Here is a 23,564-nt window from a genome sequence, read left to right as displayed (position 1 = left end):
GTTGACTGGAGACAGTGGAGAGGATAACTTTGGCTCTCTCAAAGCCTGGACCCTGCTTGTTGTGATCGACTAAAGACACCGTTGAACATTAGACCGCCTAGACAACAATTCGGAGATTTGTTCGTTGCTAGTGATGATGTCTAAGCGGAAGATTTCGTGTTGGACCGTTCGCCCTGTCTGACAAATTGGTATCGTATTATCGTCGACTCAGTGTTGTGTTGCACTGCACAGGCATTCGGCATCTAAAATGTGGATGTCTCAAATTGGGTTCTATTCTAGCGAGAGTATTGGCAAAACGTTTCAAAAAGAAACAAAGTCTATCTTAATGTGGCACTTGATGTCAAGTTACCCTACAAGGTGCAGACCTCATATCATCTCAAGGCAGGTTGAAAGGCAATACAGCAATGGCCATTATTGCAAAAAAAGAATGCTTCATAGCAGCTACTGGTTTCGATCCAGTGACCTCCGGGTTATGAGCCCGGCTATAGTGAGTTAGTACTCTGGTATTTAATTCAAGGTGGAGTAGAGACATACCGCGCTTCCACTGCGCCAAGCTGCTTTCCTTGAGCTGTTGGTGTACGGCAGTGGAGAGTCTCATCAAGAACCACTACGCCCAGATGTTTGGAGGGTATCTTATGCAATCTCAACAACTGCAGTTAATCTAAGGCACTGTCAAGAGCCTAAAGAATGAACTCTGTCTAATTGAAGCATGTCATGATATTTGGAGCAGAGGCTAAGTAATTGAAGTAACATTAACCCCGCACCCATTCGAGACTACCTTTTCAATCTATCCTTAAATCATATCCCGTGTACATATCCCATTTGCATACCCCGTTCAATTATCCAGTTGTCGTTACCATAAAACATCCAAAACTCATAACCTATTAGTGAGACAGCCTACCACATCCTGCGCTGGTAGTAAAGTCCATCTTCAGCCTGCGCCGACTTCTGAAGCTCCTGCTTGATCATCTTCCTCCTCTTCGCCTTGCTAACAGGCTTGTGGTTCGCGACTGGCGCTTCGACATGCCCCTCGGGCGTAGACATCTTGTCTACCACCTTGGCCTGCAGCTGCTTGATAATTTCAAGATTTCTCACCAAGGCATCATTTCCCTCGACGTCGACATTGGGCTTCGATTCCTTGACCTCTACCAGTAGACGTTGGCGTCGCACTTCTATGTCGGCTTCTGTGTCTATGTCGATGACTCGGCCATCCTCAAGCTCTTTTGTTCGCACCTGGAACTTCTCTGGGAGGTAGACCTTTGGTGATGGGCGTGTATCAACGCGCGGTTTGATTGCTGTGCGAAGCTGGTTGAGGGTTCTTTGCTGAATGATGTAACCGCTAATGAAGAGCGCAAATGTGCAAGTCACGACTGTAAAGTTCAATGTCTTATTAGTATGCCATCATCTGGAATGCGGTCAGCGGTGAGAATGTCTCTTACCAACGAAGCAGGAGGCGATGACCTGCACTTGGCCTGAACTGAGAAGCAATTTGGCCATAACGAAAAATAAGGATGATGGTAGATTGGCCTAATGCAGAATTGAAAGGAAGAATCTACACTATCAGACGATTTAGAATACAGTTTCAAGGTCGGCTGTCGTCATCCTTGACCGTTGAACGTCCATTATTTACTATGTTGACACAGCAACGCGCCTTATCAGCTTATCGGCACCAAGCTTTCTACACTTTCCCATCCAAGCTTCAAACCAGCCCCCCACCATCACCAACTTCTAGAACCGACAATTCTTTTGCGATACCGCCCAAAATGAGCAGAGATAAAGATACAGTTCACGCCGATGCGCGACGCTTCCTCGATGAGCGTGGCTCAAACGTCTCGGTCGCGCCAAACGGCCTCAATCCCGCGACCATCATGGAAAAGGCCGTCAGGGATCGCATCGTCGACTCGATATACTACAAAATGCAATGCTTTGCGTGTAACGAAGCCGATATCGTCGATCGCGTCGTAGAAGACGTGAAATTTATCGGAGGTACATATGGTACGACACAGGTACCCAGTCCGTTTCTGTGTCTTGCCTTTAAGCTTCTCGAGCTAGCGCCCAGCGATGCGGTCCTTCTGGAATACCTAAAATTCGGCGGTGAAGCCTTCAAATACTTGCGCGCGCTTGCATGCTTCTACTTCCGACTCACACGACAAGCGAAGGATGTATATGAGATGCTAGAACCATTTCTCGAAGATAGGCGCAAGTTGAGACGGAGAGGCAGGGAAGGTGTGAAGTTATCATACATGGACGATTTTGTGGACGAACTTTTGACAAAGGAGCGTGTATGCGGTACGAGCTTGTGGAAGATGCCAAAACGAGAAGTTCTGGAGGACTTGGAACTTTTGGAGCCGAGAGTCAGCCCTCTCGGTGACCTAGAGGATCTTTTGGAGGAAGAAGACGAGGCTGAGAAAAAGAACGGAACGAGAGAGGAATCTGGGGAGATCTCGGACGGAGATGTGATGGAAGTTGACCGGGACGAAAGAAGGAGAAGTCAAAGTCGGAGCCGATCACGGAGCCGATCTCCAACTCGAAGCCGCAGCCGAAGTCGTTCACCTTGATCTGACCGCTCGTCCACAGCAAACCAATACAAGTGTTCGAGTCGCAAGATACCCGATTCACCTTCTTTCAAAGCCCGAGGAGACTGTTGTCTTGACCAGGAGCCCCTACCAAACTGAACATACCGACTAGCCGGACGATGTATATTTGGATAATTAACGATCTACTATGAGACGGCCTGGACCAGAAGAATATCGATACCACCAAGGAGACAGTTACTGCCAACTCACCACAATGTCTTCAGAGGACGGAAGATTGGCAATCGGACTTAAAGGGTTGCAGTCTCAGTCGTAGGCTCACCTGTTCGAAATGTCTACAGCGTCATCAACTTGAACCACTAGAAATAATTGAAGATAATGAATCAATTTATTACATTTACCATCTGTGACCATCAACGTTGAAAGGTTCTGGAACCTACCAGAGCAGAAGCAACTTATCCGCATGTGCTGTTGGATGAGCTCCTGGGTGACACGGGTATCAGTGATGGATGACGACTTATCAGACCTACAAAGCTCGAGATCCATTTGCCATTCGCCTTTTATCTAGTCTAATATACACTAATGTCATAAATCATCGCTTGTAAACTCTACCAATACATTCATGCGGTCAAAGACTTCAGCTTCTCCGCCAACTGAAGCATCCTCTGATCATCCCAGTACTGTCCAATAATTTGCAGTCCTGCTGGGAACTGACTTCCTTCTACCTTAGCTGGCACACTCACAGCTGGTAAACCTGCCAGACTTGCGGGTACCGTGAACACATCGTTCATGTATGCATCTACAGTACTTTGCTCCTTGATCTCCTCTAATCTCGGAGGGAATGTGGGTGCTGTAGGACATAGTATGAAGTCGACCTGAACAGGGCCAGTCTTATCCTCCATACCAGTAGCCTCAGCCATATCACTAAGATCAAACTGGGCAGGTTCGTAAAGAGGGTTGTCGAGCCGAAAGACACGGTCGAAATCCTTTTGCACCATTCTTCGAACCTTTTGGGCCTGGATGAAGTAGTTGTCTATAGCTTCGGAACTGAGACTGTATGTGCCGAGGAGGATTCGTCGTTTGACTTCTTCACCGAAGCCTTCACCACGGGTATCAGAGTAGAGAGTCTCACCGACTGCATCGCTGCCTTCATCACGTTTTCCGTAACGGACACCATCGTACTTGGCAAGATTTGAATGAGCTTCTGCAGGGGCAAGAACGTAGTAGGCACAGAGCGCTTCCTTGGTGGATGGTAGTGAGATGGGTACCAATGTTGCACCCTGAGCTTCAAGAGTGGAGGCGGCAGATATCCAGGCGGCGCGAATGGAAGGATCAAGCTCATCGATGTTGTACTCGAGGGGAATGCCAATATTTAGCTTTGAAAAGTCGGGGAGACTGGATGGTGTCGTTTCGGCGCATCGTTTCCGAGATGCCACAGGTAATGATGTTGGATCTTGGGAGTCATATTCCTCATGCATGCCTGTCTTAAACACAAGATCATGTATCGGCTTAACATCCTTGGCCAGGAGACCAACCGTATCCAAAGAGTTTGCGTATGGAACCACGCCGAATCGAGAGATCATGCCATAGCTAGGTTTGTAGCCAACAGTTCCAGTATAAGCTGCTGGTAATCGAATCGAACCGCCAGTATCTGTTCCCAATGCGACATCGGCGTCTCCCAAGCGTACTGCAACAGCACTTCCACCAGAGCTTCCACCAGCTGATACATCGTCGTCCTTGGCCAAAGGGTTCTTTACTGCGCCATGAACTGAGTTTGTTGAGTGAGATCCCATACCAAACTCATCCATATTCGTCTTTCCAACAACAGTTGCACCTCGTTTACGCAATTGACGGACGACAGTAGCCTCAAATGGTGAAGGATGAGATGAGAGGATGTGGGAGGCGCATTGTGTCGGGAATTCAGAGGTTGCGATATTATCCTTGACTGCAAGTGTAAAAGGCTTCACATCCTTACACATGAAAGGAAGAAAATCGGCATTTGGATCCGCGGCAGCGAGTTTAGCTACGAGTGTTAGTGAACGCCGGATAAAGAGATGAGTTAGACATACTACGACCAACAAAGTGGTTGTAGCTGCTATGTGAGCGCCATTGTGTAGTTGATCGCGCACCAACAGCGATTGGTAGACTTCTTCTACAGTATAGAGACCTCGAGGCCGATTGTCGCACGAGAGCCGCACTCATCATGAATTTGTGGTCATGAGAGGTTGCTATAATTTCGAGATGTTGAAGGTGGGGATGAGCTGCAGCTTGGTTCTAGCTTATCGATAAGAAACAGGCATCTAAGGGTCTTCGATCTTACCCGTCTATCCTAAACTTCGCAAGCTCAACAAAACATACACGACCGGATAAAAAATGACGACCAAAAGAGAATTCGAGGACGTCGACGAAGGCGATGCTTCGAAGCCTAAACCGAAGCGATCCAAGAAGCATGGCGGCAAAGCGCGACAACATCAAAACTCTGGCATCGACCCGACCTGGGGGCAGAAATATGTCTTTGCAGATAGTGAGCATGCGACTACGATTCCCGCAGGCGAAGAGTCAGAGTTCGAGGATGACACAGATGCTATGGCGTATCTGAACTCAGTTCGGTAAGGCAACCTTTGTCCCCTGCACCCCTATTACCATTGCTGAAGATCGCGACCTCGCAGAGCTCGAATGCTGATGTGGTGAGTATAACAGACAACAAGCTGCCGGAATTCCCCATTTACTCGTTGCGCCCAAAGTCCAGATTGGGCCCCAGTTACCTGTTGAACTTAGAGGCGACGACCAAGATGACGAGGATGGACCTGTCGACAGGAGCATATACAACGATGGCCTCGGCGATTCTCGAGGCTGGTACGAAGATGGCGCGTATATGGCGATGCCGGACGATGTCGATGGAGAAGGTGACTACGAAGAAGGGGAATACCCAGAAGATGAAGACGACTACGACGAAGAAGCGGCTATACGCGAAGCCTACTTTGCCTCCGTTATGGAACAGTACCTCAACCTACGAAACATCCTCCACGCCGAACCTCCCCAGAACGCCCGTTCTCGCCTCGCAAAAGCACAACTCAAAACCGAAGCTCCTGCAGACAACCAGTCCTCTGTAATAGCCACCTGGTCGCGAATCCTACGCGACACCGATCCGCATCCACTTCAGGTCGCCCATATGTCTAAAGACACCACGCTGCGAATCCTGCGCATTATGCTTGGCGGCAAGTTTCTTCGTCGTGGATACACACTTCCGGAACGTACGAGCCGTTGGATATGGTCATTACTTGCGCGACTCCCAGATAAGGGTGAGCTGAACTACGCTGAGATTGGCTGGATTCGTGACCTAGGACGAAGAGCAGTCCTTCTGGGCAGAAGTTTAGCAGAGATGGCGGCGCTGAGAGATGAATTAGCAGAAGGTGGACTGGGCGCCCACGAAGCTGTTGATAGAAGCAGTAGTGATGAAGATGTCATGGCTGATCCAGAAGACCTTGAGATCGAAGGTGCTGTCAGCGCTGATGAGGATGAAGAGGATTCCACACCAGCCGAAACTGAACAGGAAGTCGAACAAGCACCCAAAGCCGCAGAACCTACGACACCTTCGCCGCCAAAGCCTGATGCAGAGGAAGGTGAGATAGACGAGGACGAGGACGAGGACGTGGCTATGGACATTGCATCAGACTCAGACGCCGAAGAAGGTGAGGTCGCAGCCCCAGAGCCTCAAGAGAGTCTTGAAGCAGCAAAAGAACGACTGCTCGCCCAGATTAAGAGCGGGCTGGCTCCAGACGACGATGAGGATGCAGAGAAGGAAGCTGCTAAACAGCGATTACGGTCGAATCTTCGCGCTACTCTCAACATGATTTTGACAGTAGCTGGTGAGTTTTACGGGCAGAGAGATTTACTCGAGTTCCGCGAGCCATTCGTTGGCATGTAAATTGGAGGAAATTCGGTAATAATTGTAGGTCTATTTGCGACCTTGTAATATTCCTTGTAACATACAGCAAGCCCCAGTGTGTTTTTCTAACACCCGATAAATTTACAACCGCTCTGGAGCATTAATATATACCTGAACGCCGACCCAATGTTGCAAAACCCATAACATAACGCATAGTGACATGATAATATGAGAGACTCTGCCAGAGCCTCTCATAAGAGGTTGTGGCTTAGTTGGCCATGTCCATCTCGGGGACAAGGAAATCAGCCTCGTCAAAATCCGTACCAGAGTTTCGGTTCTCTGGAACAAAGCCCCTCAAACCGGCGCCCTTTCGAGACACTGGGATAGCCATGACTCGGTTGCTCTGGACATCCATGGCGCGGCTTTCAACCAATTCATCTTCCTCCTCGTCAAAGATTCGCTTGCGAGATCCGTCATATGACTCAGCACTGTCGTTGCTCTCTTGCGACATGGTAAGCTCGGGAATGGCATCGATGTCTGGAACCTCATCCTCCCGCTCAAAGTCAGGCTGAGTGTCAAGACCTCCTACCCTGTTGATTCCACAGAAAGGAAGAAGTTCTCGAGAGGCACCCTTGGCAGGGGCACGGGTTGTGTTGCTGGTAGTCTTTACAGGAGCATTGTCTGTCCAGAGCTTGAAAGCGCTAGTGCCAGCCGTCTTGTATCCTTCAGGAACGGATTTGCGGACTCGCATACCAACGCTCAGCAGGTTTGCCTGGACATTGGAAGGAAGGGCGGGCTGCATAGGCTTCTCAGTTGCGGCGACGGGAGATTCAGCGGTAGTTCTTCCACTGGCATTGAAAAAGGAGGTGATTTGTCGCTGGGAGGGGTCGGCTGAAGCACCAGCGAATTGGCGCTTAGTACGGGGAGTCGACATGATGGAAGAATTTGAAGAGATTTAGATGTAATTGAACACAATGATGTGATCCAGATAGAATCAACAGTCGATGAAATGCGCAGAGATGCGATGACGTTGCAGTAGTGATTGTAGAGTCAGCAGCGGCTGTGGCACAAGAATCTGTAACACAGGAACAGAGTTTAATCAGTTGTAGAGTGGAGAGTGTCTGAAGACAGATTTTGGAAAGAAAAGTAAGTCTTTGTAAAGGCAAATGACGTCGCAATCCAGGAGAGATATCAAGGGTTCAAAAGAAGAACAAAGCAAAGAGGAGAGAGGAGACTTGTACGAAACAAGTTGAAGAGGCTTGTTGCCAGGGGTGAGGAAATTGGAACAGGGTCAAGAAGCGAAAGGCCCCTGCTCTGTCCCAAGAAGACCCCCAAAAAGCCAAAGACAGAGACGATCCTCAAAGCAGAATAGATCAACCAATCAACTAACAAGAGTTACCCATTGAGGAGCTCAGCTTCCCGCGTCTGAGCGCGATCTCGGCGCGCTCCTTTCGCGTAAATTGGTCATTTCAGCGCTCGTTGATTGGTCGGCTGACTCATCTGATAAGCTGCGTATCTTATCAGCGAGTGAGGAGTCGGCTGTGCTGGAGACCAAGGCAGTGGCAAGTGGCAAGAAATAACTTCTACGGGCAAATTCTGGCATTTTCATGATCGACAAAGGTCACTTTATTCGTCTATCATGAGCCCAGCTCCACCCAACATTCGCCTTCAAAATTGGATGCATTAGTTAAAAAAATAGTCACACGAGCTTCTCACACGAGCAACGCTACTAACGTATACACATGGCAGCAGTAGAGGATACATGTACTTCTTCACGCTGAGCAATTCTAACCTTTGATGTGACCGGACGATATTAGATGGAGCTACCAAGAGCTGTGATATTAATTGGTTAAGAAGGAGTAAAAAATTACAGAGGCTCAACAATCTGTCCAATCATAATTAACTATAGACAGGGCTACAATCTGTTTGGCTCAAGGCAGAATGCGGATTCCAAACACATTTCGCGGGGTAATTGGTTCCCCAGGTCCGTTAAAGAAGACCTAACTTTAGACTCGTCTTCGAAGGAGCTGCCTCAGGCCTTTGTAGCGGACGACCATCTCCGGATCGAGTCATCCGGCAAGTCAGCAGCTAAGCATGTCGATCGGTTGAGGGGTCGAGGCCAACTATCGATGACGCCTTCCATTACCAATTGCTGTCAAGTCAGTTCAACTCGACAGCAAGAGGCATGAAGAGCAATTGTGGACGGTAGAGTGGTAGCAGATGGAGGAATTATGGCACCATGTTAATACGCAGCACGGGTGCTCTACGACAGTCACAACAATAACACAACGCAATCATCGACTAGAAGCATTCACGTCAACAAGAAAGTGATGTGGAAACCATTGTGAATTTCGCAAAAGCACAGTGACCATCCTCCGCTACCCACTGCACTCGGGTATGAAGCGATCATCAAGAAACGGTTCCACGTCCTCATGTCCAACCGGCCCATCGGGACCAGCATGGACACTCGTGTGAAGGCTTTCTCAGCTTTCCACCCATGCAGTGCTTTTTTTTCCTTCCTGCCTCCAGAAGACTCTTTGGTACAAGGCGCGTAACGGAAAAACAAAAGAGAAATGATGTGCCATGCAAGATATCCGGAGACCCGAAACGCCCCTATTCTGGGTGTTCCATCTTCTATCTGCAAAGATGTTTTTGGTGAATGATCGCAACGTCGGCTGTTCTATCCGTCCATGTCGATGTTGTGTTTTGCAGATCCGAGATGGCCACCATGAGATGAACCGTAAGAGTCATGAGTGCCCAAGGAAATAACCGCCGCGAGGCGTTTACTTTCTTCGGAAAGAGCAGCCCTCGGTCAGACGAGCCTTACCACCGGTAGGCTGGCAGAGGACAGTGGTGCATCCCTGGCAGATGACAACGGTCTGGGCGTGGGAGAAGACGGTGGTGATGGTGAAGCAACCGGGGCACTTGACGTCCATGAAGAAGGATCGAGGGGCGGGCACGAGGGTCTAGTAATGATGTTAGATCGATTGTCGTGATGATAAAAATTTGTCCGGGCTATCGTACCTTGAGCTTGTGCTTCTTAGCCTCGGCGGCCGGGGAAGGGTTCAGAAGATCAACGGCGAGAACCTGAGAGGCGGAATGTTAGCCAGCTTGTTCCATCATCATGTCTGTATCCTTTGCGTTTTCCATCCATCATCGATGCTATCGTCGGGGTCGAGTTTCGTCAATTTGTAACTTTTGCCACGGGGCAGCAAGTTTTTCGAGTCGATGATTCCACCTCTTTTTCACACACCGAGTCGTTGTCCATCCATCGCTCGTAATCGATCCATCGTAAAAGGCATCAGAAAAAGGCAGTCGCTTACCATCTTGTCTGATTTTCTCGAAAATTTCTTGTCGGTGACTTGCGAGAGTGGGAAAGCTTGACGAAATCCGGCAACAGATTTGAGGCTCGCAAGGTGGGTGGGAGGAGGTAGGTAAGCGAGGAAAAGTCTGGTGGCTCTGACAACTCGCTCTTGCCTCTGGGGCGGTTTGACCGAAAAGTGGGTCTGTGCGTAGGGTTGTTGTGCCCACACACGTGATCGATAAAGAATTCGAGCGGTGACGGAGTCTGGAGTCTGGCCAGTGTCGGTGTAACATAGCGCCGATAGAGCTTGTGAACGCTAGATGTGCTTGGTGGGGTTTATGCATTTTATGCAAATGGATTGAGCTGCCTGGTCCCCTAGGTGGGTAGGGATGTAGAGTTGCGTCAGTTTATAGGCTGCCACATTCGAACCATACATATCTACCTGTTGAAAGGAGTTGGTTGAAGCAATTACTTCAACTTTGTCAGGCTTCAAAATGTCTAACCCTATGGAACAGCGTATCAATGTTCCAATTGATGACCCAAACGCCGACACAGAATGGTCGGTTTTTGCTACCCCTCCATACTCCTGGCCAAGCTCTAACCCCGCCATAGGAATGATATTCTTCGAAAGCATGGAGTTATTCCTGAGAAGCCTCCTAGCCCAACTCCTATGATTGAGGAGGCCATTCTTGAAGGACGAAGATTAGCCCATGAGAACCGACTGGAAGGAAAGGACCTCGACGAGTTGGACGAGCTTGAGGATGAAGAAGAGGAAGCTTTCCTAGAGCAATACCGTCAGAAGCGCATGGCTGAGTTCAACAGTTTGCAAAAGAAGGCCAAGCATGGAACTGTATATCCTCTTTCGAAACCCGAATATCAGCGCGAAGTCACCGACGCATCACAAAATGGACCGGTCTTCGTCAACCTTACATCTGGCATGGGAACAAATATTGAGTCTCGAGTTTTGACTGAGCTATGGAGACAAGCAGCTCAAGAGTACGGCGAGATCAAGTTTTGCGAAATCCGAGCCAGCCAAGCTATCGAGAACTACCCCGACCGAAATTGCCCAACAATTCTGGTCTACAACAAAGGAGATATTGTCAAGCAGATTGTGACACTTGCAACTATTGGAGGTGTTCGAACGGGTATGACACAAGTTGACAACCTCCTGGTTGAGGTTGGTGCTGTTCCCGACTCGGATATGCGTGTTGTCAAGAGAAGACAAGCTGCTGAGGATGCCGCCGAGAACCGCTTGGCAGGCAAGACTATCAAGACAGGAACTGCTGGAAGATCACGAAACGTCGATAGTGATGACGATGACTGGGATTAAACTCCGATCGAGTTCTACGAATGACTTGGATCAAGTTGGTCGCTCGTGTGGTTGGCGAGGGATGCGACGTTCAGCTATTTGCTGTCTTACACAGAAGCGCCGCTTTGCACCTTCTATGGTTCTGGCCAGATTTCAGAGACAGCAAATGCGATAGAACCTATATGGTGCTCACCGGCCTGGGTCATATGCCTCTGAGGAAGGACATGTCCTTGTACGAACCAAACATCGATGGAGGAGAGTATGCGACAAAGGTTCAATGAGAGTGTCGCTCACGATCTGACTCGCCATTACCGACGAGTACGATTCTGGTCATTCCCTAAAAGGTACAGACGAATGGGTATATACCAATAAGAAGTTTCCACAAAGCACATGCCTGACTAGGCCTCTTGATGATGGTGCGGTGAAGGAGAATTCAATACAGGCCTCTCGGGCAATGAGAGAAACATTGGCTGTATGGTTTTGATGAGATCGACATACCAGTATTAATGCCAATATGACACAACTCAGATTAATTCAGTGTAAGTCAAGAGACACACAAGTTTGTCATCACACTGTACTCTTTCTTTCGTTATCTCAAGAAGATACGATCCGTAGACTTTGCGCTCTCCTTACTTTCACATGAAGCGGTACCAGATTATGCGCACCTACATGAATCTCGGTCAGGGTCAGTACCATGACACTAAGACAGCTATGTCCTCTTACAGCATGGACATCAAAGCTTGTGACTATGCATATCTCACAAGGTCCGATGACAGACCAGAACCGAGTGTCGCATCCGTGTAAGTAAGTCGTGCTACGTTAAGACAACGCCATATTCACACCTAATATACCTTTATAACTGCACCACGAAACTGATGATGAAAGTAATTTGGGAAGAAGAAGACAATCCAAGGTATCATTCATACGCTCATCAATCTGCTTTACTATATATAACGCCATATTCCCTTATGCTTGCTGATTTTCATCGACTGTTACAGGAACAAGATTTCCTTTCGGTAGACCCCAATTGCTCTTGTCCAGCTCTTCCGGCCCGCATCGCCATGAGCATCCTCGATGGATGAAAGGTATCATCCTCTCACCTTCTACCATACTCAGCGGTGTCACCCGCAGGGCAGACGAGTCCTCATGGCTGACCTTCTTACAGGTGCGAACCTCGCGCCACTCCACCCATTCGACAGTAGGAATAACCATCATCTTTCGACAATGTGAGCAAGTCCACCCACCAGCATCCTTCTGTCGCTGTGCACGCTCTAGTAGTCTCCTTAGGTGATTGAGACCCTCTGGGATGTAAAATGGCATTTCTGAAAGTTGAGTACTAGAATAGCATGCTCTTAGGGCAGTCTCGAGAAGACTTGGCACACGGCTTGCTCCTTGCAAGCGTTGTGACTCTGTCATGGATGAGACAGAGGATGACGGTGAAAATTCGGGTTCTCCTTCGTCAACAGGCAAAGTGAGTTCTCTGTGATCTGTTGGGAATCTGAATTCTGAAAAGATACGGCCCGCGGTATCCGACAACTGTGTAGGGGACCGGCCTAGCGCTCGACTGACCAGATTTGGTACGGATGAGATTTCACCTTCTGTGTGAGAGAAGAGCACATTATCTGATTTTTCCGCAGTATCTTGCAACGTTCGATTTGGTTGCCAGAAAGGATTGGGATGAACAACGAGTGTGTCAAGTTTGCTGTCTGATGCGAAGAGGTCCAATAACTCAACAGGCAGGTGTCTCAACCGGTTTTGTGACACGTTGAGCTCCTTGAGATGCTGTAGTTTTCCGATACCAGGAGGAATCTCAGTGAGTTTGTTGTGGCGAAGACTGAGGATAGTGAGATATGTCAAGTCGAAGATGGCACCGGGAACCCGTGTCAGCCGGTTCTGAGCCATGTAGATTTTAAGTTCCGGGTCCTTTTGCTCGAATGCGACATCCTTAGTGACGATGGGAATGCAGGTGAACTGCGACAAGGGACTGATGGTATCGTTGGAGACGTCTTCCAGCCCCATTGACCAAAAGTCGACTGTCTCTTCCCCCGCCTCAAGACAGGCACGAACCTTGTCACGCGCAACTTGCTCAGCTCTTGAAACGCGGCGCACAACGCGATCAAGCTGAGGCAGTTTGGGCTTTGGGTTCTCAGGTACAGGACCTAGCATATCGTCACTCTCATTCCCATCGCTGCCGAGATAGACACCACTGTCTGCCTGTCGCGTCCATTGGCGCCTCTGCTTGGGAACGTGAATCTCACTGAAAGTAGAGTCTGATGAAGTGGGATGCTGTTGGAACCAAGAACCAATATATCTCTTCTTTCTCCTGCCTTCTACATAATTGTCCAGTGCGGGATCATCGTCACTGGAGAATATGGCGGGATCACTTGAGTTGTTGAAGCCTGAAGACGGCGCGTGCTTGGAGCCGGCATTGCGGACGCGTTTCCGAGGGTTGTTGCTGAAAGTCTGCGATTGCTCGTCCCAAGAAACAGCGGGGAGACGAGGGAGTGAAGGTTCCTCAGACATTGGAGTGATCTGATTGATAAATAGATAAAACGAAATTTGAACTGGGGCGTTACACAAGCATAAAATAATTTTAAATGATGCAGGATTTCAAGCCTGATCTTGTCCAACGCGACTCGGCTCAAAAGAAGATGCAGAGTGACGATGGAGGAGAAGTCTAGTACCCGACGGTTACAGGGTTCGAATGACCCCACTGACGCACTAAAGATGCCATGCACCCTCCAATTACTGGGTGTGCACGTGCCATTACCAGCCACCCGTCCCTTAACCTGTCAGTGATTTCAGGGTCTGAGGATTATCCATGAATTAACACAGCATGATAAGATCAGATAACAACGGTTATCTCACACTGAAAAAGGTGGAATAAATTCTCAGGCACGATGAGTTTAACTGTGGTTTGCTCTACACTAAATTAAGCATTGCAAACCATACAAGACATAGCCCGCGGTTGCAGACTAAGTATCCATTGATCATTCAGAGACTCAACACTAGCGGCTCAATAGTCAACGGTTTGGCTTTGAACATCAAACCTTCTAAGTTCAGTTGAGGAGGTTGGATCATGAAAGATGTAGTTCTACCAAAGCCACCGCACTTGTAGCTATTCTACCCTTGTTATAAAGGTCTAGAACCATGGTCAGAATAAGAAATCGGACGATATTCAAAAAGGTGCTATTCACCATGGTAAAGAGCAAATCATATGGGGGTTCAAGAGGCTTTTGATTGATTCTGTTCTAGTAAGCTCGGTAGTCCAGAGCTTCGGCAACTTGTATTCTAGCTAGAACCATCAGTTAATATGCATTGCAAATAAGAAGATCAAATAGTAACGAATATGCTCTTTCGATTCGACTTCCCGTATATATGTTGCTTGTTGTCTTGAGCCAAACTTTCAAAGGTTTAGGGTAATCAGCTTGCCAACAGGTGCAATCAGTTGAGGGACAGCTTCGCAATTTGAGATGCCGCTAAACTCCACTTGGCCTTAACACGACCATCATTGGACAAACTTTCACCCAATGTCCAACGATCGAAAGCAAGCGCACGACGCAGCTTCATCTACCAACAACATCCTCCGCTACCTTTTCATCTTTGCTCTTCCACTTGTACTTCTCATCACCTGGAACCAATTCTTCGGCGCTACCAAAGCGAAGAAAACGGCAGAAGCAAACATGTCTTCAGCAAGAATCGCCCCGCTCGTTTTCCCTGCGGCATCCCGCCACACAGCTACAGTTATTTTTGTTCACGGTCTCGGCGACACTGGTCATGGCTGGGCAAGTGCTGTCGAGAACTGGCGTCGAAGGCAGAGACTGGATGAGGTCAAGTTCATTCTGCCTCATGCTCCTCAAATCCCCATCAGCGTGGTGAGTTTGGAAACATGATGCTTTTTCAGAGCTAGACTTACACGAATAGAACATGGGAATGAGAATGCCTGGATGGTTTGATATCGTACGCTCCCCTTTTCCAACTCTGACGGAGAATAGATCTGACACAGTGTAGAAGCAACTTGGTGGAGATGTCGACTCTCTCATCCGCAACGAGGACGCAGAAGGCATCAAGCGCAGCCAACAGTACTTCCATGAGCTCATTCAAGAAGAGATCAACTCTGGTATCTCTCCTGAGCGCATCGTTCTCGGTGGCTTCTCTCAGGGAGGTGCCATGTCTCTCCTTGCTGGTCTCACTTGCACAAGCAAGTTGGGCGGTATCATTGGACTCTCCTCTTGGTTGCTCCTGTCCAAGACCTTTGCCGATATGGTCAAGCCCACAGATGCCAACCGCCAGACTCCCGTCATGATGTTCCACGGTGAAGAGGACCCCATTGTTCCTTGCGAGCGTGGTAAGCTGAGCGCCGACCTTCTCAAGGGACTTGGCTACGATGTTTCATGGAAAACCTACCCGTAAGTCGACACACATTTACCGTTCAAGAGTCATACACTAACTTTGATAGTGGTATGGGACACTCTGCTGTTCTTGAGGAGCTTGATGAGGTCGAGGCATTCTTGAGAAAGCAACTGCCCCCTCAAAACTAGAGCAGTTAAAATAGTTCTTAGATAGCATAGACTTGTAAGAAGAGCAAGTGCCAAACTAAAAGAATAAAAGAAAATAGACATGATATTAAGAACTACACTTTCTACAATTTGAGACTGCTCATCACATTGTACTGCCACGACTTAGAAAAAGGCCAATCGTGTTTGCCCGTCTCACTCTCCAAACCTCGTGATGTTAAAAAAGTTGCCCGCCTAAATGAAATTGAAATTCCCCGTATGGACAAGATGCCCAAGATTCCATCTGACGCCCGCCAAAATGACGTGCGCTCCACCACTGGCTGGGCACCTTTCAATGGCCGCCGCGTAGAGGTGCATGATAAGGCCGGGCCACCAAGTGCCCTATCGCTTACAGTAGCGGCGCTGGAGGCTTCCATGAGTGGGGGACTCTGCAGCGACAGACCCTTGATCCCGGACAGTCTTCTCCAACGTTCGCCAACCGATCGAAACCTTTGGGTGGAATCAAACAACTTTGTTCGATACCCGACACTTTTTTTCTAAATTGACGCACCTTGTTTATGCCTTCGACAGGCCCACTGGAATATCTTCATCTGTGTTGTTAAACACCTCCGTTGCCATTCGAGCCACACCGATGATCTTCCAGCAAAAGTAAACAAACATGGCTTCTGAAGCATCGCGTCCAGTGTCACCGACACCATCACAGCTACCGCCTGTTCCCGGATCGCCCGTCTATTCTCTTGCATCGACTGCGAACCCTCTGTCTTCATTCAACCTACCACTTCCGCCACCTCCTCGATCTTCACATGCTGTCCTCACAAAAGCCGACCTTGAAAACTCACAGCAAGCTTATTCCGATCTCGTCGCCTCGGCAAAGTCATACCGTCTCGCTCTCGCTGCACTATCAACCGCTGCCTCAACATTTGGTTCAGCGCTTGAAGCATGTGCCAGATTAAAAGAGGCTCGCGCCGAGCCCATTGGCCCTTCTGGATCGACGAACATGACGGCTAGCTTCTCGACCAAGGGTTCTTGCACCGCTGATATGCTCATGTCCGCTTCTGGAGTGCATCACTTAGTCGCAAACCACCAACAGATTCTCTCCGAGACCGTGTACCGATCCTTCGAAGTGCCGCTTCTCCATGACCTGGACAAGTGGCAGACCGTTATTGACGATGAGGAGGAGACGTACAAACACAATATCAAAGCCCAAACCCGAGAGATCAAGCGATTGGAAAAAGAGGGCATGAAACTACACAAACAGCGAAGACGAGATGTTGGACGATTTAGGGCCCATTTGGTCGACTTGACCACGAAACTGGACGGGTTGACGACGTTACATGCCGATCATGCACGAACGCTACTGAGAGAAAGTCAAGAGACAAGTGGAAGAATTGTCGATGCAAGCTGTAGTCTTGTACGCGCAGAGGTGGACATTTTCGAAAGTCTCGCAAGGAAAGGCTGGAGTGGAGGCGGTCTAGACGACCTTCTGGAGAAGGGACAAGACTTATTTGCGACAGAGGAAGACAGCGCAAACTTGAGTAGTGTCGGTAGTGGCGATACACCAAAGCTCTTTTCAATCCTCCCACCGAAAAGCATACTTGCCGATTCAGGAGCAGAGGCATCGAGGAGTTACACTAGAGGCGATAGTCTCCTGATGGATTCGGAACGTTACCAGTCTCTAGCTGCACTGGCCTCAGATATGCAACCCAGCGGTGGAGGGGGCGGTGACACCGACAGCATCTTCTCAACAGACTTCAACAAACCGCGAAACGCAAGACCGTTTTCACCACAACCTATTCGACGGATTCCAACAGACGTTACCTACGACTCGCTAAGTGGTCGGGCAGAAGGTCCCGCAAACGACGACGACGAGTTAGACAGATCCGAATTTCTCCTCCCTGTGGCGGAAGCAGACGTTGGGCCTGAGGAGACGCAGAACGGCGACAGACAGTGTGAGGATCCAGAACATGATATTACTGTAGAGCAAGAGGAGGAACCAAGAGGGCGATCCGCGTCGCCTGCTTCCGTGATGAAAAGACCAAAGTCACCAGGACTCATCACAGACGCAAGCTCTGCGGCTGCGTGGAGCGGCGACGAAGATAGAAGTCCAAATTAACTGGACGGATGACAGAATGACAGAATTACGATCGTGTTGGGTTATCATATACAAGGGCGTTTATGTGGGAAATTTGAACAGACATCCTCTTTACAGAGGCAGCAATAGATTTGCAGGACTTTGCTCCTGATTGATAGTATACAAGCATTATGCGGATCTTCCAACCCCCCATGTCTATTAATTATGCGACTAAACCAAGTGGTACCATTCCATAACACGCCTGACGCCATGACCGCTGTTACGCCTGGTCAATGATCAAATTCTTCGTCTCTCGTACATTTTGGCTCTACTGCCTGTTGATGCTGTCGCCCTACTGGACTGTGCGTCCTCTATATCTTGGCTCACACTGCCGATTGGATGTCCTCTAGTCGTCCTTGTCGGCGTTGAGCACATCACCTCCAAACAGTCCAATAGTAGCATCCAGCCACCAGATGAGCTTCCAGTATAGGCTTGCCTTGCTCCAGTCAAACTCACCAGTCTCGGTTCGTGGGACCTCGTTACCAATCATGCTACCACCAAACCACTTAACGAAAGGAATAGCATTGATCACCCGCTGCATCATGGTCTGCTGAGGTAGAAGAGCTTGTTCAGCGGGAAGAATGGTAGCACGGCGGGCAGTAGGGATTCGACGACAGAACACACTGTCTCCATCACGAATCTCCATAGGTTCGATGCTTGACGTAGTGGCTTGAGGGAGAGGGATCGGTTCGATAATTGTAGCGGTAGAAGCGTGCGAGTTGCTGATGGTTCCAGTATCCATGGTAAGGCTAGATGTTTGCGAATGAGGTGGTGAAAGATCGAGGAGACGGCTGTTGAATGATGTAGGTCCACTGAATGGGTTCTTTCGAGCATTTGTGATGGGGACGGCGGCCGGCATGCTCTGTGATCGGTTGTGCTCGGGGACAGCAGCATCAATATCAGGGCAAGCCTCATCCTTGGCAGGAGGAACTCCTCGGTATGGCTCAGCGTAGACAAGATGTCCCAGGATTCTTTGAGGGCTGGCAAAAGTTGCAGCTTCAGCAGCTTCTCTGCTCTCGAAGGTGACCTTAACCCAGTGATCTCCGCCGTCCGCACGGTTCACCATGGCTCGCTCATCGGCTGTGAGGTTGCGGCGTCGCGTGAACGCAGGATCGCGTAATTCGGACTTGTATCGACGTTGGCTGGCAGGGGGTTCGCGAGGATAGTCCTCCAAGATCGCGCCAGCGAGGGATTCGTAATGGGAGATGGCAGCATACTGCTGGGTGTACGATCGGTAGCCGCGAAGGATCAGCTCGACAGGCGTAGAAGTCACAGGTCGTTGGGTAGCAGCCTCCTCCTGCATCATACCGCTGCTCTTACGCTGGACAGTCTGAGCAGGGGCCGCAGCCGCTTGGTTCGATACCCAGTCGCCGAAGAGCTTGTCGGCAGCAGCTAGCGTAGGGTTTTCGCGACTACGAGCTGGTGTTCCGGTACGCGATCGCGAGCGACGGTTTGATTTACCGAACGAGCCAGACTCGGCGGCGCTGCGACGTGATCGTGCAGCTTGAGGAGCATCTTGTCTAATGCGCGTCACGTTAGTCTTGTTTCGATGCAAAGGAAGAGAGGGACATACGGATTGAAGTACATGGCGTAAGGTCGCTTGATGCCATCGTCGCCGACGTAACACTCGTCATCTGGGACGTTATGAAGAATAAGAGGAGCCATGATGAATATGGAAATAAATAAAGAGGCTCAAGCACCACAGGCAGGGACGTGTCTGATGGATGGGCCGTACTAGATGGCGTGGGAGATACGAGCCCGATGTGGCGATGGCTGTCGACGGACAAAAGAGGTTGAAGATGATGGTTGAAGATCTGCCCTTTCGTTCACATGAGATGCTTTGCCCTGCCCTGTCCAGCAGTTTCTGAAGTTGACTTTTTGGCGGGCTAATCTGGCAGTTGCACCCAGCAACGGACCACTGAAGGGAGCTCTTTCTGTTTAGTTGTGGGGCAGTTTATCCGGTTCCGTTGGAGCTTGAGCTTCCAAGCTTTTAGCAATTATGAATCCCTTTTATGCAGCACAGCACAGTCCATTGATGTCTCTGTTTGTGCAAGCTTTACGTCTTTTTTATAGTGAGCTTCAGTTGAACATACAAGTATATGTGCATTCCATTCTTTAGCTAAAGAAGCTATATGGATAGTTAACACTAACAAGTGCATACTATGGATAGGACGACTACTTCAAATCGCTTGCATAATTCTTAACTTACAACTTCATGTCCAATCATTGACTCTTATAACCTCGATTAAACCATTCAGAAGTTAACAAGCTACTCAAAGTCTCGTTAGCACAGACCTCGCCAATCATTTCGCCAATCTCCACTGTTGGTAGTCCAAGACCAAAACACCCATGATTGTGTTCATCATGATGAGCTGATTCAGCATCAACTTCAGCTGAGGAGATCCACTGGCGGATAACTCGGAAAGGATATTCGGATATACAATTACATATATGGATGATCTCTTGTTAACAACTTCTTGAGGCTATCACCAACTTGTAAAGGAACGCTGTAGAGCTACTCAATCCATTATGCCTCAACTCATGTCCTATCGATCCTTGATCGGCTTCGTTGCCGTTGCTGTGGCTGTCATTGCTTTGTTTGGTGCATCACCACTTGAAGCATTCTCGTCAACATTGCAAAAGGCAGGAATTGATTGGTATAAGACACAGAAGAACACGACTGTCTCATCAGTTACTTCAACTACAAGAACCCCCGTCTACTTCTTCAGTCATGGTGGCGTAAGTTTGTCCTTGCGATGCCCAAACAGACACACTAACAAAGTTAAAGCCCGATGTTCAGTATAACACAGAACACCCTGTGTATCCAGTCCTTCAGCAGATTGGTAAAGAAATCACCCAGAAGGTCAAACCAAAGGCCGTGGTCGTCTTCTCGGCGCACTGGATGGGAGAAAAGGATACTATCCATATCAACAATGAAGTCGATACTGACCTGATCTATGAGTATGTCGTACCACAAATAACTTGGGCCTCTGTTAACATCCAGTCAGTTTCTATGGCTTCCCTGAGCACTTCTACGAGGCCAAGTACCCAAGCAAAGGAAGTCCTGAGCTTGCAAGCAAGATCATGGTGATGCTTTCAGAGGCAGGGATTCAATCTCATGGAATGAAGCGAGGTCTTGACCACGGTGTATTCTCTGGCTTTCACGTTGGTATGTTTGCCGGGCATACATTTGCTAGATGAACTAACAACTCGCAGCTTTCAACCCAGAGACCAATCCTCTAAATGTCCCGCTGGTCCAGGTTTCTCTTTTCAAGAGCGAAGATCCTCATGCCCATTATGCGTTGGGCCGCGCTGTTTCTGCACTGCGAGAAGAGGGAATCGTCATCATCGGTGCTGGAATGTCAGTCCACAACTTGCGTGACATGCACCACATGTTTGAGGGTAACACTGAGCCACTCCCATACGTGGTGAGTTTCGACAACGCCCTCAAGGAGGCCGTGGAGGCCGACCCTGCCGTCCGAGAAAAAAAGATGGCAGCAATTTGCAGAAGAGGAGATGCGAAGCAAGCACACCCTTTCATGGATCATCTCATGCCCGTTTTCATCACTGCGGGCGCTGCTGGTGAGGATAAGGGGAAGCAAACTTGGACATTGCACGAGGGTAGCTTCGGCTGGTCGCAATTTCGTTTCGGTGATGTCCCTTCGTAATAGTCTGTGCTTCGAGACTTTGTGTAGAGTCAAAGTGCAGCACAGAGTATTGAGGCCAGAATACAGAGCGACGCGGATCGCTTCTTATATGACAACATCTTTGAAGGAAGACCCGACGTTCGATTTAGGTAGCCAAAAGAACGCCATTTAAATAACACAACATTCAATGTAGTGTTGCAATGTCTTTTCGCCCAGTGAGGCCACGAAGCACTAAATCCGAGGCCATCCATCCTTATCAGCCACGTCACAGTTGATGCAAGCCGCCTCGCATCGACACTTAATTGGTGTATAGTCTCGTTAAACTAGTTACACTTTTTGCTCGCATGAACTGCCATGACTCATAAGTGTGCCCTACTGAGAGCCCAATATGGTCTATTTCATTGATATGCCTGCTCCTTTCACCAAGTCTCCTTTGTTGTAAAACTCTACACTCGGTAGCATCTCACTAGCAACCCATCTTGCTGTCTGGGAGTGAAGCGAACCATGACCAAAAGGCTCATGGGTCTTTTCCTTTCTCATTCTTCCATCACCAATGTCAAGGTTACCCATGGCATCAATTAGAACTCCAGGAGATGGTTCATCTAAGCCATCACCACGGACAAACGAGGAGTACCCTTCGCAGAGTGCCTGGAACACCACGACTTGATCCTGAAGATGAACGTCCACTTGTCCCCCAACCTCTATCTCTTCAAACAGACCTTGGCATACCTGTTTTGATACCTGCTCCGTGAATCGATCCCTGTTCTTGGTCTTCTTCGGCAGCGAACCGAGCCAGTCATGTCCCCATCGAATTCCCGATATGGAATGGGCGACAAGGAGTATGTACCACCGTGAATCCAGGTTCGTGTCTTCAGTAAGCTTGAAATGGATTTCGATCCCTGGGAACAGGGTTTCTAGATCCTTTGTTAGTGATGCCTGGAGCTTCTCATGCACGCTACCAGGCACCATAATGCTGACATCGACAGACTTGACCTCGTAAGAATCGGGGTATTTTCGTGGCTCGGGGGCTTTGTATTGTAGGCTTTGACCAATTTTCAATGGGTGAAATTTCAGACTAATTTGCCCTCTTGACTGGGGCCCACTGCTCCATCCGCGATGGTCGAGTGTTCTTTCTACTTGGATACCAAATCGCTCTTCTAGTGTTGGCAAAAGGATCTGGTCCAAATATTCAAAACTCAAGGAAAAGGAAACATTTGTCCCGCCCGAGATTTGAAGCTCGACTGGTTCCTCGGAGTCGTTTCCCGCAAATACCAGGAATGGAAAGATAGCCTGAAGTATGAGGAGGGTACTCGCAGAACCCGATTCGGCAGATACTTTGATGTTGCGTTGGTATAGTTCCGTGGGTTTTCGTTTTGGCGCGAAAGTAACAGTCTTAGAGCCTATACTTAGGCCATCGACATCGGCATCTGTTATCTCTGCCAGGTACTGGATGCTGGTAACATGCTGGCTCTTGAGACCTGGAGGATGTTAGCTGATGATCAAGCATCGAGCATCCAGTCATCACTCACCGCCGCCACGGTCACGATTCCCTCTCACATTGGTGATGGTAACCGCTTGTCCGGTCAAGGCAGCTATGGCGATGGCGACTCTCACAACTTGACCACCTCCTTCGCCTGTTCTTCCATCTAGTTCCACAGACTTCATCTTGGTGCCTGCGCTGAGATGGTGGGAGGCTTTGTGGCAAAGAAGACTTGATAGGTTGAAATGTCGCTGCAGAAGGTCTACTCGGAGAGAAGGTTTAACCCCGACTTCGTACCACAGTGAAAACAGCGTGAATCAGATTGAGAGGCTGTCTGCTGACCAGATATATATGGTGTTGACGGGTTTTCACAGTACAAGTACTTGCCTTCTGTGACTCATTTGCCGAAGGAGCTACCAGCAGCGGATGACTAGGCAACGAAGCTCTTGATCTTGCTGAGGCTTAAAATGAGAACAAAATATAAAGAATCCGTGGTTGACTCAAATTATTTCGTTTTACTCAAAGAAAGCTGCGCCAAGAAGGCGGCTAATACGGATAGCATGTGTCCTCATCAATTAGCTGATTTCTAAGCCTCTTTCCGGAGACGGAAACGGCGACGCCGAGCTTACTGGCTTCCGTTTTCCTCGTTTTCAACGATGAAATTCTGACAAGAACATAAATAAGAAGGCTTGAGTCCCCGACCTTGTTTCCCTTTGGTGTCTTGCGTTTGGTTGTGGGAGGTTCAAGTGGGTA

The 23,564-nt window shown here is 48.9% G+C and overlaps 13 protein-coding genes across 13 annotated transcripts; 6 read left to right on the top strand and 7 right to left on the bottom strand.

Annotated features, from left to right (window-relative positions):
- Positions 1-729: 729 nt before the first annotated feature.
- Positions 730-1,667, bottom strand: B0J16DRAFT_333182 (uncharacterized protein). Its single transcript, XM_046126793.1, has 2 exons — positions 1,440-1,667; positions 730-1,370 (listed from the first exon to the last, which is right to left on the bottom strand). The coding sequence occupies exons 1-2, from the start codon at positions 1,495-1,497 to the stop codon at positions 898-900; spliced, it is 531 nt and encodes a 176-aa protein (XP_045986400.1). The 5' UTR covers positions 1,498-1,667; the 3' UTR covers positions 730-897.
- Positions 1,664-2,949, top strand: B0J16DRAFT_333181 (PRP38 family-domain-containing protein). Its single transcript, XM_046126792.1, has one exon. The coding sequence runs from the start codon at positions 1,764-1,766 to the stop codon at positions 2,556-2,558; it is 795 nt and encodes a 264-aa protein (XP_045986399.1). The 5' UTR covers positions 1,664-1,763; the 3' UTR covers positions 2,559-2,949.
- Positions 2,950-2,966: 17 nt separating this feature from the next.
- B0J16DRAFT_61326 (amidase signature domain-containing protein) lies at positions 2,967-4,769 on the bottom strand. Its single transcript, XM_046134160.1, has 2 exons — positions 4,604-4,769; positions 2,967-4,557 (listed from the first exon to the last, which is right to left on the bottom strand). Exons 1-2 carry the CDS (start codon positions 4,737-4,739, stop codon positions 3,155-3,157), a joined length of 1,539 nt encoding a protein of 512 aa, XP_045986398.1. The 5' UTR covers positions 4,740-4,769; the 3' UTR covers positions 2,967-3,154.
- Positions 4,770-4,883: 114 nt separating this feature from the next.
- On the top strand, positions 4,884-6,577 carry B0J16DRAFT_61308 (uncharacterized protein). The gene is made up of 2 exons (XM_046134159.1): positions 4,884-5,143; positions 5,235-6,577. Exons 1-2 carry the CDS (start codon positions 4,908-4,910, stop codon positions 6,460-6,462), a joined length of 1,464 nt encoding a protein of 487 aa, XP_045986397.1. The 5' UTR covers positions 4,884-4,907; the 3' UTR covers positions 6,463-6,577.
- A 114-nt stretch (positions 6,578-6,691) lies between these two features.
- On the bottom strand, positions 6,692-7,357 carry B0J16DRAFT_316173 (ribonucleotide reductase inhibitor-domain-containing protein; the record flags this gene model as incomplete). Its single annotated transcript, XM_046125301.1, has 1 exon — positions 6,692-7,357. The coding sequence occupies one exon, from the start codon at positions 7,355-7,357 to the stop codon at positions 6,692-6,694; it is 666 nt and encodes a 221-aa protein (XP_045986396.1).
- A 1,849-nt stretch (positions 7,358-9,206) lies between these two features.
- Positions 9,207-9,749, bottom strand: B0J16DRAFT_353780 (ribosomal protein S27-domain-containing protein; the record flags this gene model as incomplete). Its single annotated transcript, XM_046129334.1, has 3 exons — positions 9,207-9,389; positions 9,448-9,510; positions 9,747-9,749. The coding sequence occupies 3 exons, from the start codon at positions 9,747-9,749 to the stop codon at positions 9,207-9,209; spliced, it is 249 nt and encodes an 82-aa protein (XP_045986395.1).
- A 333-nt stretch (positions 9,750-10,082) lies between these two features.
- B0J16DRAFT_61302 (thioredoxin-like protein) lies at positions 10,083-11,366 on the top strand. The gene is made up of 2 exons (XM_046134158.1): positions 10,083-10,286; positions 10,340-11,366. The coding sequence occupies exons 1-2, from the start codon at positions 10,222-10,224 to the stop codon at positions 11,055-11,057; spliced, it is 783 nt and encodes a 260-aa protein (XP_045986394.1). The 5' UTR covers positions 10,083-10,221; the 3' UTR covers positions 11,058-11,366.
- A 562-nt stretch (positions 11,367-11,928) lies between these two features.
- On the bottom strand, positions 11,929-13,730 carry B0J16DRAFT_333174 (uncharacterized protein). Its single transcript, XM_046126791.1, has one exon. The coding sequence runs from the start codon at positions 13,557-13,559 to the stop codon at positions 12,003-12,005; it is 1,557 nt and encodes a 518-aa protein (XP_045986393.1). The 5' UTR covers positions 13,560-13,730; the 3' UTR covers positions 11,929-12,002.
- Positions 13,731-14,719: 989 nt separating this feature from the next.
- B0J16DRAFT_353778 (acyl-protein thioesterase 1) lies at positions 14,720-15,577 on the top strand (the record flags this gene model as incomplete). Its single annotated transcript, XM_046129333.1, has 4 exons — positions 14,720-14,911; positions 14,961-14,996; positions 15,048-15,445; positions 15,496-15,577. The coding sequence occupies 4 exons, from the start codon at positions 14,720-14,722 to the stop codon at positions 15,575-15,577; spliced, it is 708 nt and encodes a 235-aa protein (XP_045986392.1).
- A 383-nt stretch (positions 15,578-15,960) lies between these two features.
- Positions 15,961-17,757, top strand: B0J16DRAFT_333172 (uncharacterized protein). Its single transcript, XM_046126790.1, has one exon. The coding sequence runs from the start codon at positions 16,212-16,214 to the stop codon at positions 17,664-17,666; it is 1,455 nt and encodes a 484-aa protein (XP_045986391.1). The 5' UTR covers positions 15,961-16,211; the 3' UTR covers positions 17,667-17,757.
- A 273-nt stretch (positions 17,758-18,030) lies between these two features.
- Positions 18,031-19,349, bottom strand: B0J16DRAFT_316168 (uncharacterized protein; the record flags this gene model as incomplete). Its single annotated transcript, XM_046125300.1, has 2 exons — positions 18,031-19,204; positions 19,258-19,349. 2 exons carry the CDS (start codon positions 19,347-19,349, stop codon positions 18,031-18,033), a joined length of 1,266 nt encoding a protein of 421 aa, XP_045986390.1.
- Positions 19,350-20,213: 864 nt separating this feature from the next.
- On the top strand, positions 20,214-21,352 carry B0J16DRAFT_380370 (Extradiol ring-cleavage dioxygenase, class III enzyme, subunit B; the record flags this gene model as incomplete). The annotated part of the gene is made up of 4 exons (XM_046131069.1): positions 20,214-20,423; positions 20,473-20,645; positions 20,693-20,853; positions 20,901-21,352. 4 exons carry the CDS (start codon positions 20,214-20,216, stop codon positions 21,350-21,352), a joined length of 996 nt encoding a protein of 331 aa, XP_045986389.1.
- A 226-nt stretch (positions 21,353-21,578) lies between these two features.
- On the bottom strand, positions 21,579-23,480 carry B0J16DRAFT_60892 (RNA 3'-terminal phosphate cyclase domain-containing protein). The gene is made up of 3 exons (XM_046134156.1): positions 23,199-23,480; positions 22,861-23,073; positions 21,579-22,809 (listed from the first exon to the last, which is right to left on the bottom strand). Exons 2-3 carry the CDS (start codon positions 22,994-22,996, stop codon positions 21,725-21,727), a joined length of 1,221 nt encoding a protein of 406 aa, XP_045986388.1. The 5' UTR covers positions 22,997-23,073; positions 23,199-23,480; the 3' UTR covers positions 21,579-21,724.
- Positions 23,481-23,564: the final 84 nt, after the last annotated feature.

Source organism: Fusarium flagelliforme, assembly GCF_020744385.1.
Source record: "Fusarium flagelliforme strain FIESC 12 MPI-CAGE-AA-0113 chromosome Unknown B0J16scaffold_2, whole genome shotgun sequence".
Taxonomy (NCBI): domain Eukaryota; kingdom Fungi; phylum Ascomycota; class Sordariomycetes; order Hypocreales; family Nectriaceae; genus Fusarium; species Fusarium flagelliforme.
This window is presented reverse-complemented; position numbering and strand designations above follow the sequence as displayed.

Bases quoted from the DNA above. Each gene is read 5' to 3' on its own strand.
- B0J16DRAFT_333182 (XM_046126793.1), bottom strand. From the start codon at position 1,497: ATGGCCAAATTGCTTCTCAGTTCAGGCCAAGTGCAGGTCATCGCCTCC. The intron at 1,371-1,439 runs GTAAGAGACATT...TGAACTTTACAG, and splicing joins CATCGCCTCCTGCTTCGTTG to TCGTGACTTGCACATTTGCG.
- B0J16DRAFT_333181 (XM_046126792.1), top strand. From the start codon at position 1,764: ATGAGCAGAGATAAAGATACAGTTCACGCCGATGCGCGACGCTTCCTC.
- B0J16DRAFT_61326 (XM_046134160.1), bottom strand. From the start codon at position 4,739: ATGATGAGTGCGGCTCTCGTGCGACAATCGGCCTCGAGGTCTCTATAC. The intron at 4,558-4,603 runs GTATGTCTAACT...TAACACTCGTAG, and splicing joins CAACCACTTTGTTGGTCGTA to CTAAACTCGCTGCCGCGGAT.
- B0J16DRAFT_61308 (XM_046134159.1), top strand. From the start codon at position 4,908: ATGACGACCAAAAGAGAATTCGAGGACGTCGACGAAGGCGATGCTTCG. The intron at 5,144-5,234 runs GTAAGGCAACCT...TGAGTATAACAG, and splicing joins GCGTATCTGAACTCAGTTCG to ACAACAAGCTGCCGGAATTC.
- B0J16DRAFT_61302 (XM_046134158.1), top strand. From the start codon at position 10,222: ATGTCTAACCCTATGGAACAGCGTATCAATGTTCCAATTGATGACCCA. The intron at 10,287-10,339 runs GTCGGTTTTTGC...ACCCCGCCATAG, and splicing joins CCAAACGCCGACACAGAATG to GAATGATATTCTTCGAAAGC.
- B0J16DRAFT_333174 (XM_046126791.1), bottom strand. From the start codon at position 13,559: ATGTCTGAGGAACCTTCACTCCCTCGTCTCCCCGCTGTTTCTTGGGAC.
- B0J16DRAFT_333172 (XM_046126790.1), top strand. From the start codon at position 16,212: ATGGCTTCTGAAGCATCGCGTCCAGTGTCACCGACACCATCACAGCTA.
- B0J16DRAFT_60892 (XM_046134156.1), bottom strand. From the start codon at position 22,996: ATGAAGTCTGTGGAACTAGATGGAAGAACAGGCGAAGGAGGTGGTCAA. The intron at 22,810-22,860 runs GTGAGTGATGAC...AACATCCTCCAG, and splicing joins GAATCGTGACCGTGGCGGCG to GTCTCAAGAGCCAGCATGTT.